Below are 12,189 nucleotides of genomic sequence, written 5' to 3' on the forward strand. Positions count from 1 at the left end.
TAGTTCCCTCCTCATTAAAAAAAAGTTAGCAGTTTGTAAACTTAAAAGGAGTTCACTGTGTGCGTACACAGTCCCACACAGAAGCAGGGAAGGTTGCAGTTGATTGCTCCCACCTTGAACGGACTGTTTCCAACAACCTCTCCATTTATTAACTAGTGCACAGGTCCCGAGAAGCTACTTGAAAAGACAGGTGGCATGTGCATTACACCGATTGCATAAGTTATCCGGCAGGCAACCTTCGTAAGCTGCTCCTTGAGCAAACTGGGCCCGTCACCTCTGACCCCTGAGTGGTCTCTTGGATCCTTAAGTAGAATCACAATCTATACACAGTTGTTTTCTCTGAGCTTTGTGTATTTACTCAGTATCTGGAGAATGGCCAGGTTTTGGGGGGGAAATCTGAGAAATGACAAATACTCCACCCTCTGCAATGGGGAAAAAAGGCTCAAGCACCCTCAAGAGAACCTTTCAAAGCTCATTTTAAAGACACATTTCCTCAGCCCAAGGGCTCGTTGGTAGATGTTGATCTTCTACTGTTGCCAGCTATGGTTTGGAACTTCTCAAGGGACAGAGAGACACTGGTTTCTTTCTTTCTTCCTCCCCCATTATCCAGATCAATGCATTTCCCATCCATGTTTTCCCCTTCCTTCTACAGTCATCTCCCTTATTTCCTATCCAGAGCTTCTGGACAATGGAGCATTTGGCGTAACAGAGACCATCTGTCCCATCTAACTTGAAGAAACGAGCAAAATATGAGTTAAAAACCCCCGGTTAATTGGTGAAAAGATCAACATGCTCTGCCAGTAATATGGTAATTCTGCAGAGGCGGTACTGCACAAAGTGTTTCTGCACAAAAGGGTCTGTAGAAATGAACACCTGCATAGTGGGATTTCAAACTGCAAAGCTTACAGTTATCTTTGTGCCACATTTCGGTGAATCTGTTTGAAGAAGTTGCTCTATCAGCCTCATCTGTGCCCGTTCGCATGCTGAAAGGGACTTGGTCGATTGCATCAATTCAATTAACGTTGACATTTCTGCCATGCACATGAATTAAATTGAATTAGGATTTGTAATTTTTCCCCTCCAGATAAAGGCAAAACCAACCAGATGTGAAAAGCTTGGCCACACCTTGGAATGAGTGGTATTCTCTTCAGCTCCTCCTCCACTGCTCTTTTAAAAAACTAGCACCAATTCAGATGGGCTCCATTGAAACCTACAGCATATTGATGACACCGTAGCTCTATCAAAACTTCTGCCGCAAGAATCAAGCTCATCTGGAATAGAGAACATTCAAAGGCAGAGAGTTTTGTATGCTGGTCGAGAGTCCAAATATGGCTTGGCACTACAGTACTATAGGCCAATTGGGGGGATTAATTATCTCGCTCTTCGGCTGGGTCTCCTCTTGTGTTACAACTTCTATACCCTTTTGGAAGAACCTCAACTTGGAATTGAACGAATTGGAGACCTGGAACACAGGGCTTTGGCACGCCTGCGTCATTCAAGATGAAAACATAATGGAGTGCAAAAGCTATGGCTCCCTCTTAACCCTCCCTTTGGAGTTCAGAATCTCTAGGATTGTAATGGTTCTCTCTAATGGACTGGGATTCGTTGCCCTCTCTATTTCTATTTTGGGGTTGAACTGTCTGAAGATAAGGGAACAAAACCTGGGACTGAAAAAACGCCTCGGAATCGCCGGAGGAATTCTCTTCTGCATTTCCGGAATGGCAACCCTCGTGCCCGTCTCCTGGGTTGCCTACAACGTAGTGCGAGAATTCTGGGATAAAACTGTGCCAGAGATTGTCCCAAGGTGGGGATTCGGCGAAGCATTATTCCTGGGCTGGTTTGCTGGGTTTTTCCTCATACTAGGTGGGTTTCTTCTCATCTGCTCAACTTGTTTCCTACAAACCCAAACAAAGTCCAAGCAGTTTGCTGTCCACCGTAAGCCAGAAGTGCGAAAGGATCCCAGGTTACAAAGTCATCACCAGTACTTGCCACCTAAAAATGCAGACCTTGTAATCTGAGCTACCTACTAAAGTCTCTTTACAGGTTTCATGAGAACCATTTGAGATGGCCAGAATGGCTTATATCTGACTGGCTGGAAACTGGGCTATTCTCTAGGATCCTTCCAAGCATCCTTTATGGAGCACTTTTTTTGAAAAATATGCTTGGGAAAGCAAATATTCTGTACTTACATGTGTCATACCATGTTGTGAGTCATTTTCAGTGGCAACAGGGATACCCATCTCAATGACTGCAATGCGGGAAACTTAAACATGAATGCATAGAAATAAATAGTTTTCCTTCAAAATTTGCTAGAGTATTATTAATATATTAAGATGGGGACAGGGGGAATGGATACAGGATTAGAATTCCCGTTCTTTCCTGTGCAAGACTAATTTTTCCTCAGTCTAAACAATCAGGAAAGTGGCTGTTTAATGACATACCCCTTCACTGGAAAGCATTTTTGTCAAGGAGACTGACTGTAGTTATGATATCCAATGTCAATAGAAAGGTATCAAGTTTTATTCAACAGGCATTGTCAAACCTTTTAAGGAGTACTTAATTGCACTGTAAAAAAATAATGTTTGCTTTTCACATGGATCAGAAATCTCTTGTCTTTTGAGACAATACAGTAATAGGGTTTCAGGGGGAAATGGCTAAATGGACACTTCTCAAATAGAAGCATGAAGCATAGAGAAAAAGACCCTACGAATTAGTTTCATTATTGGTGGTGTCTCTGCTACTGACTTCACCTACTAACGGTGCAATCTTATACTGGTCTGCTTAGAAGCCCAGTATAACCTCGAGCTCAATGGGCCTTACTCCATTGCACGTAGGCAAAGGCTTGCAACCTAGGATCCATATGGTACGTGTTGAATGAAGATGATCTCTTTACTGTTCAACCTACCTGTGCACTGAAGCAGGTAGCAGGTGAGATGAGTACATTGAACATGGCAGTGGTTTTGAACTTCAAGAAAGTAATTCTAGATTGAAACTTTGGCAGAAGCTCCTTTAAGTTGCATTCATCAACAACATATAACTCCTTTCAATGAAAGGTTAGGTAGGCCTGGATTACTTGCAAGCCTGATTATGTTGATAACACAGATGCTCTCATTTGGGGGCAGGGAGGGGGAAAGAGTTTTATAAGTCTCTCTTCTGAATTGTACAAGTTAATCAGAGCAAAAACAGCATAAAATTAAAATATCAGTATCTCATCTTAGGCTCCTGTTTAGTCCTGGCAACACCCAAATCTAAAATGTCAAAAGTAGAGGCAAGCAACTTTCCCCCCAGGAGCTTTGTTGTTGTTGTTTAGTCGTTTAGTCATGTCTGACTCTTTGTGACCCCATGGACCAGAGCACGACAGGCACTCCTGTCTTCCACTGCCTCCCGCAGTTTGGTCAAACTCATGCTGGTAGCTTCAGAACACTGTCCAACCATCTCGTCTTCTGTCGTCCCCTTCTCCTTCTGCCCTCAATCTTTCCCAACATCAGGGTCTTTTCCAGGAACCTTACACCTATGTAATCATAGGGGCCCAGCCTATGTGCACAGCAGTCCACCCCAAACTAACTAGTCAATGTTTTAGATTGACCAAGGATCAGCATCACAGGCTAAATAATGAGGCACACCACAACTGGAAGTAGTGGAGCAATTAATCTGTTCTTAGCACCAAAGCAAGTAGGATGCAGACTAAGTCATGTTATATGGCTAATCCAGTGGTGACCTTTGCAAAAATTATCCAATAGCAAACACTCCCAGTGTTCAAACACAGTTGAGAAAATGAGAAAGATAAAAGTCTAGACCATGGGTAGGCAAACTAAGGCCCGGGGCCTGGATCTGGCCCAATCGCCTTCTAAATCTGGCCCGTGGACAGTCTGGGAATCTGTGTGTTTTTACATGAGTAAAATGTGTGCTTTTATTTAAAATGCATCTCTGGGTTATTTGTGGGGCATAGGAATTGGTTCCTCCCCCAATATAGTCTGGCCCCCCACAAGGTCTGAGGGACAGTGGACCAGCCCCCTGCTGAAAAAGTTTGCTGACACCCCTGGTCTAGAGAGACTTATAAAACTCAAAAGAAACAAAGCAATCCACTACAAATTTAAATAGGGTAAAATTATTTATTGCACATTTAATTAAAACAGAAAAAGGCTTCTCAAATATGTATTTCCATTTACATCCCGATTGCCAATGTATTCCCGTAAAACAAAGATTGCTTAAAAATATTGGCAGTAGACTTTGCCAGTTAAGCAGTATCTTTTTTATAAAGGTTTATTATTCCTGACGTCAGACCCCTTGTCACTGCCAATACTAGCCTGGTAATGAAAATTCAGTGATTGGTAATAAAGGAGGTATGATTTGGGAGGTCAGAGAAAGCAGTTTCCTTATGGGTTTTGTTTTGCATCTCTATTCTTGTCCTGGAATGACTTCTGCAATTCTGTAGCAACTGTAAAATATTGCCACCATCATCATTTCTCCTGATGGCGTCAACTGTGTTTTGAGTTGCTAGCATACACAAACGCAGTGTGCACGAATGACTGTATTTTGTACAACCCAGGCTACCAAGTTCTTCTGTTACCGCCACATCAGGAGATATCTGATGGGAAGGGCCTCAACTGATAGGCTCCCATTTTAGGGTGTTTTTCCATGAAAAAGGTGAATGTGAATTATTGCTCTTAAAATTTCCTATGACTGTCTGGCTTATTCCCTGAATCAGTCCTGCTTTGATGTCAATGAGGTCCAGTTTAAACAGGCTCCAGGTTACATGCTCCCCATTGTGCTTTAAATGCACTCCTTTATGTTGGCCCAGTCATATGTAGTGACAGCACAACAGCTATCAGCACTGATAACATACTGCTGGCATTGTGACACATGAATAGACCAGCATGTGTGGCAAGTGCATTCAAAATATAATAAGAGCATGCATGGAGTGCTCACAATGAGCATATCAAACCACTGTATACTCCATAAGAATTGAGCACAACAGAAGTATATATGTACAATATGCTGTGTTTAAAATTTCCGTTTAAAAAGATAAGTGTCTTCCTACCGTGTTCTTGTAGGAAGCCAAGGCAAACGCAGTTATAGGCAACGTAAAACAGTGAACCCTCAAGAACATGTTCTAATTTAGTGCCTGCCCATATATGATGCACACCAGAGGGTGTCATGTCCCATTTAGCCCTTTTCTAAGCACAGTTTTGGTTAGGTCTGAATGTGGATTGTCTCAATGTAGCATCTCTCTTCCTTGCTCCATTCCAAAAGGTGGTCGGCAGCTGGATTCCACACGCTAGTGGGCTGCGGTCTCCAGAGCTTAATGCAGTACAGTCGGCAGTTTTTATTTGACAGTGACAGTCGAGGCCCCGTGAATAGATTCCATGACAGCTGCAAATCGGCTGCAGAGATCGTAGGGAGAATTGGGGCGGATCTTGGGTGGTTCTTTTAGAACTATGCCCTCGGAGGAACAATCTAGCAGGCGGGGTAGGAATTCACTCAGTTTTAGCTGCAGGTCCTCTGTAAGACAAGAAGAGCCAAATAACAACAACAACAACAGCAACCCAATAGCAACAAATCTATGCTTTGATGTCTTGTTGAAACTAAGATTGTGAAATGTAAGAAGATGCAGAAAAACTCTGGAAGTTCCCTCAATCATGTTCCCCCTTCTCCCACTCCTTCAAAGCAACATAATGGCATTTACAAGTTAAAGGGCACTTATTGACAACTTCACCAAGCACTTCCCATAAACACTCGTGAAGACAGTGTTGCAGACATCACAGATGTCTACAAACCCAACTTGCAAACACTTACAACAGCACCTCATTCTCAGTGCACAGTAAGAGATACCTTTTAAGTTGTACCCAATTCACAACCACCTGCATTTTACAAGGTGGTACTGGTTAGATAAGCTACTTATCTAAAAGGAAATATTTCTCACTGTAAGCAACTATCTGCAAGTCTGAATTGCAGATGTGAAAAAGCTTTTTCATGAAAGCAGTTCATGAAAGCAGAACACAAGCAAACTCAACTGCAGAAACCAGAGCTTTTGTCTATTTTGAAATAGTATTTTGGGGCCAATACTTCTTCCTGACACCCCCTGCTGGCTGAAGTGAACAAAGTTTAACCAATTTATTAAAATCTAGCAAAGAAAAATGCACAACTGATTAACTTGCAGGTCATGTGTGCTTATTTTAATTCACGATATGTTCAGTAATATTCTGCCCCCTGCCCCCAGAATCTCTGGGGTAAAGACTGACATGCCACGTGAAGATTTAAAAGTAAGTTTTCTGATCAGTGTGTACCTCTGATCACAGGATGTGCCAGGTACAGATGCAACATGTACAAGTACTTTCTGGCAACAACAAAACATTTTCTATAATTCCTCACCCCAGGAGAATGCTGCTTGGCGTACACAGCAAGCTGCTATAACTGGAACGCCCCATACAAGTATGACTGTTAAGAGGCCGGTGTTACTTCTACTTGCGAACAAGAGGGGAAATGAAAGAACCAAATCCCATATTTTGAACACAAAGATCTAGTAATTCAAGAAGGCAGTCTCTCCAGTAAACTTTAGATGCTGTAGCCCACCAGATGCTGTTGAACTCCAACTCTCATCAGCCTCAGCCAGCATGGCCAATGGCCAGATACGATAGGAGCTCTAGTCCAGCCGACATCTGGAGGGCCACATTTGCCTCCTTGGCTTTAGGGCTAAGCAAAATGCAAATGTTGCGGATTATCTGAATTGCGCAAGGGCATTTTACTGGCAGTCTTTAGAAAAACAGTCAGAAGGTACACAAAGACAAACAATACTAGGCGTGAGATAGGATGATAGCAGCACAGAGTAAGAGGTCCAGGACCCCCTTCTTACCATTCATGTCCTTTCCCAGGTAAGCACACCAACGATTTCTCATGACCTCAACGGCATCCAGGTCATCCTTTGAGGTATCATTGCTGATGAGGAGGTGCATGCAGGGGATGATCAGCTCATTCAAGATGTTTACACCTTCATCCACGCTCAACTCATTGCTACTTTCAAACAGAGCTGCTGCAGCATCGTTCAACTTCTGTGGCAAAGCGATATGAGAAACACATTTATGGGTCTTTGGCAACAGCTCAGCCTGGTGTCTGTCACTTTCCGCAATGCTTCCTGTGGCAAGTTTGAGAGTGCAGCTGAACATTTAGGGGTTTTTGTTTGCTTGTTTTTACACTGCCATGGCAAAAAAGAGCCCAAACATCTGCCAGATATGCCCCTCTCTGCAAAGGGCCCCAACCTGAGCGAGGTTTTCACTAATCCATTCAGGAACCAAGAGATGGAGCACACTATAAAGGTAAAGGACCCCTAAGCTATTATGTCCACTCAAAGGTGACTATGGGGTTGCAGTGCTCATCTCGCTTTTAGGCCGAGGGAGCCGGCATTTGTCCACAGACAGCGTTCCAGGTCATGTGACCAGCAGGACTAAACAGCTTCTGGTGCAACAGAACACTGTGATGGAAACCAGAATGCACTGAAACGATGTTTACCTTCCTGCCACAGTGGTACCTATTTATCTACTTGCACTGGCGTACTTTCGAACTGCTAGGATGGCAGGAGCTGGGACAGAGCGATGGGAGCTCACCCCGTTGCGGGGATTCGAACTGCCGACCTTCTGATCGGCAAAGCCCAAGAAGCTCAGTGGATTAGACTACAGCGCCACCCGCGTCCCTTAGCATACTATAAAGTCAATACGTGAAGGGGTGGAGAAAGCAGCACCCATATAAGAGCCAAGACCACCAGAAAATTAAAACTATGCAAGGAAGAGCAATGGCACTGTGAGGAGAACAGTGTATTAAAGCAGTGAACTCCATTTCTATAAAGAATTGGATCTGCAGATGAGAATAAGATGAAGATTGAAAACAAAGCGGATCATTCTACCAGCAAGCTCCTTGAAGGGGTGAATGGGAGGGGAGAAGGGGTTAATACCAACCAAGAGACATTTTCTTCTGTACAGAGCAATTAAAGATGCATTGGCGCCTCTGTTGGCTCCCTTCCTCCGCAAGGTCAGATTGCTCTGATAGGCATACACCAGATAGGTCAGAGCTTCATAGTACCTTATAAGAACAGGAAAGAGGGTGAGAGTTGCAATCTTCGGAATTAAAACAGGTTGTACAAGCAAACATTTACTGCAAACTACAGCAGCCATTCATAGCTCTTATACTTGCTTGGGATACATGGCTATACCTAGTGCTTTTTTTTCTGGGGCTACGCTGGGGTAACACATACCCCTAAACATTTTGTGAATCTAATGGAAGAAACCAAAAATTTTAAATTTTTTAGTTTCTTCTCTAGCACGGTGAATTGTCAGTTCTGTTGAATACGGTGAATCGTCAGTTCCATTACTACTCCTGTCGGCAGCCTCATTTCCTGTCACGATGTTTCAGATGGAAGTGAGTGTTTTAATGTGTGAAGTAGGAGTTGGAATCTAGTAGAGGAATTGGGAAGATGTTAGGACAGCTGCCTAGTAAGAGCTGGCCCACAAACTAGCACATTGACCAAAATTCACAAGAACACAACTGTACCCTGTTCAGAAGTTCCTGCTCAGTACATGAGGGATTACCACAAGCATCCTAGCACCACCCTTCTTCACCATCCTTATGTATAGACTATGGACACTCCTGTGTCCATTAGAAGGCGGCTTGTCCAAGTTTGCTGGAGTCTTACTAATTCACCTTACTAATGAAACCTTTTGAGCCAAAGTGTTCATGAGAAGATACAGATGCAGAAGTGGCAACATCATGTATTTTAATATTTTGCTGGAAGCTGCCCGGGAATGTGCGGGGTATAAATAATAAATTATGATTATGATTATACACAGTGGAAAAGCAGTACTTCCCCACTCAAGTCGTCCCTAATTTCTACTTGCTATGATGCACCACCACATATTTCAACCTTCTGCGTCGGGTCTAAGAATATATCCACCAATCCTCAGCTACCTTCCAAATCTTCATCACAACCTTTAGAAGCAATTTACACAAACTTACTGTTTATTCTGATACAGTTCCAAGCCTGTTAAGAGGTAAATAGATACTTTGCGAAACAAACTGTAGTCTTCGTGCCATTTCTGTGCCGGAAAAAGAAAATGGTCACAATCCATTATTGGTTCAGTAAGTCCCACTTTATTCACACCTGGCTTTACTCATATTACTGCTTTTCTCTTGTTGCTTTTGGGCACCGCATTTTCCCATCTATAAGACGTCCCATGTATAAGACCCCCCCGCCCCAGTTTGGGGGACTCAATTTTAAGAAAATGAGGGGAGATGGCCCAAAGTTGTTGAGCTTCTCCCCCCATGCAGCTGCAGGCAGAAAACACTCCCTAGATCGTTTCTCACGTGCAGCGGCATCGTGGGAAGTTGCGCTCGTGCGCGCGCCACTTCTCCCCCCCACATCCGTGTATAGGACGACTCCTGGTTTTGGACGTGATTTTTGAGTCAAAAAACCTCGTCAAATACACGGAGAAAATACGGTAATCATCATAATAATTTTATTTAAATGCCACCTTTCCACCGTTAAAACAACACTCAAGGCGGCTTACAATATGAAAAGATTTATGGTTATGAATATAGCAAAGTAGTCATGAAAATAAAACACATCAAGACTACATAACCAAACTGAACAATGTCCACATAAAAATATACAAAAAATTAGTATCAATAACGGCAAAAACTCCTGACAAATTTTCCCCCAAATACCCCAGTCCTTGCTGGGCAGCTGCAGAAGCAGCAGTTCTTATGAAACCTGTCAGGCCCTAGGCCAGGTGGAGAGAGGCAGGAATCATAGCCCACTTACTAATTACAAGATGCCTATTATACACTTCACCCTCATTTTGGGTATATGCAGTAAGGCTGTGCGCTGGATTCAGATGAATCCTGAAGTGAATGTGAAGCTGGATCTCTACAAGACAGCAAAGGGAGCGCTTGAAACACTCTGTAGTGTCTCAGCAAGCCAGACACTTTAAAAATGCTGTAGACCCATTTTTACTGAAAATGGATGAACAGAATGCTACTAAATTTATCATAATATCTAAATGGGATGGGGGGGGAAGGCAGGGAACTCTTATTTCTGCTACTGTTTATGTGTGGAATGGAACAGATTTTATCCAGGATATGGGACAGGGCAAGAGGAAATACAGACATCTCAGACAGAGCAAGTAACCCTCAAAACACAACTCTGAAGAAACTAAGTGATCATCACTTATCTGAAGGAAACCGATTTTACTTTTTTGGTCATAAGAGTAGCATTTGCTCACCTAACAATTAGGCTGCAGCTTTGACACAAAGATATAAACCAGACCTAACACTTTAGCGATGAGGCTCCTTACCTTATACTCTTCCATGTCCACCTCATCAGGACCAATCTCTTTCAACTTAGCTCGAGCTACCTTCATAATGCTAATCGATCTGTTCATGGAAAGGAGGAGAAAGCTTAGTGAAGTCACCCCCAAAAGCCAGAGAATGTCAACTGAAACGTAGATTTAGCTTGTTTTGATATTACATCTATATATTTTAGAGGTGCAAGCAGCGCTGACTTGCTGGAAGCTGCCTTCTTGGCCCATTGAGGGGGAAATGCAAGTTAGAAACGGAGAGCTAAAACACAGAACAATAAAAATCTCTTTAACCATCTAATACTGATCAGTGCTATCAAAGTCACTGAACACCACTCCTACCAAACAAAGCCCCCATATAGCACTTTCAAAGCAATTCTGTGCCCTTCCTTTATTCACACAGAAGACATTCCAGCTTACGTGTTCTGAACAAACCTTTCATCATAGCTGAGGTTTTTGTCTGCAAACTGCTCCAGAAGAGTCCGTTCCACCACTTGCTTTGGCGCATTGTTCTGCAGGAAGTAAACTAGGACGTGCTGAAGCCGGGGGTCATTTTGTGGTGTTGGAGTCTCTGTTGACAGCGAGTACAGCCTGGAGTATTCTTCATGGAATGCCTAATAAAGCCAAGAATTGGAACAATATCAGCCTGACAATTATGAATCCACAATGCAAGCAATTCTTAGACTTTGAGGGACGTTCTTATCAATAAGCTGCTCATGACCAACTTAAGCTGGATGTGCTGAAATTAAAGTCCTATGAAGCCGAGCAACCGCAAGGTCTTGCTTTGCTCTGCAGATGACTGCCATGAGGCCTTGCTCCAACCATGTCAAAGTAGCTCCTTGGAACTGGTACGCAAAAGCTAGTGCCATATAATCCAGTGAAGCAATACCGAGAATTTTATGCAGCGCACAACTCCAACAACAACAGGAACAAACTGATCTCTACAATTGTGATCTTTTCTGTGAACTGCCCTGAGACCTCCAGGTATAGGACGGTGTATAAACTCAATAAACATTAATAATAATAATAATAATAATAATATAATGCAAGTTTTGCTTCTGACGGCAGTTGGCACTTTGGGCTGTTTCGGGAAGGCTGCAGGGCTACTAAGAAAATTCCCAGCGCGTTGGCCTTCACCAATCATTTCAGAGGATTTCCTGAAAGATGAGCAATTTCCACCTCTCCACTTTGAGACAGCAAGATTTCTTGAGATGTCCACAGCCTAAGCTAGAAACACGAGTCCTCATTTGGAGACTTCTACAGCTGAGAAACAGGCTCAATGGATACCAGACAAAAGATTTCTTAACCATATACATACACGCATGCATCGTTTTATTTATATGTTGCCTTTCCAAGGTTAAAACCACACTCAAGGTGGCTTACAACATGTAAACCCCCCCCCACACACAATTACAAACGTAACAAAAGTAGTCATAAACAATAAATAAAACATCAAAAAGTACAACCAAATTAAAGAATTTGCATAAAAATCGTAAGATCTAAAATAAATATACAAAAATATCAATAAAAGCAGCAATCCCTGCCCCCTCAACCCCTAACAATACCCCCAAGCAGGGGAAAAAGCAGAATAGGATAAATGGTTATCTCTAGGTTCTAAGTTTTCTAACTACAGGGAGAAGCCCTCCTTATGTAGAGGAAGGATGAATGAAGGAAAATCAGGATGCCACCCTCTCTAGGACTAGAAAGAAGCTTCACAAGCCAGTCCAGTGCTTCCCTTGGTCATGAGAAGACCACACCTTGTAATATATATATCCAATAGCAGTAGTGGAGGGAGCTGGACTTTGGTGAGCATCCAATAAACGTCTACTCAGAGTGGAATGTTTAT

At 42.9% G+C, this 12,189-nt stretch overlaps 2 protein-coding genes across 6 annotated transcripts in view; one reads left to right on the top strand and one right to left on the bottom strand.

Annotated features, from left to right (window-relative positions):
• The first annotated feature begins 1,124 nt into the window (after positions 1 to 1,124).
• CLDN25 (claudin 25) lies at positions 1,125 to 2,289 on the top strand. Its single transcript, XM_053367227.1, has one exon. It carries the CDS (start codon positions 1,308 to 1,310, stop codon positions 2,016 to 2,018), a length of 711 nt encoding a protein of 236 aa, XP_053223202.1. The 5' UTR covers positions 1,125 to 1,307; the 3' UTR covers positions 2,019 to 2,289.
• Positions 2,290 to 4,092: 1,803 nt separating this feature from the next.
• Positions 4,093 to 12,189, bottom strand: part of USP28 (ubiquitin specific peptidase 28) — a 33,115-nt gene continuing 25,018 nt past the window's right edge. For all 5 annotated transcript variants that reach the window (XM_053366332.1, XM_053366331.1, XM_053366330.1 and 2 more), the window contains 6 exons: positions 10,779 to 10,957; positions 10,341 to 10,419; positions 9,004 to 9,083; positions 7,950 to 8,073; positions 6,854 to 7,049; positions 4,093 to 5,502 (listed from right to left, as the gene is read on the bottom strand). In XM_053366332.1, the coding sequence (XP_053222307.1) occupies positions 5,327 to 5,502; positions 6,854 to 7,049; positions 7,950 to 8,073; positions 9,004 to 9,083; positions 10,341 to 10,419; positions 10,779 to 10,957 (834 nt within the window). In that variant the 3' untranslated portion in view covers positions 4,093 to 5,326. The remainder of the gene's footprint in view (positions 5,503 to 6,853; positions 7,050 to 7,949; positions 8,074 to 9,003; positions 9,084 to 10,340; positions 10,420 to 10,778; positions 10,958 to 12,189) is intronic.

The sequence above is a fragment of the Podarcis raffonei genome, chromosome 15 (genome assembly GCF_027172205.1).
Source record: "Podarcis raffonei isolate rPodRaf1 chromosome 15, rPodRaf1.pri, whole genome shotgun sequence".
Lineage (NCBI taxonomy): Eukaryota > Metazoa > Chordata > Lepidosauria > Squamata > Lacertidae > Podarcis > Podarcis raffonei.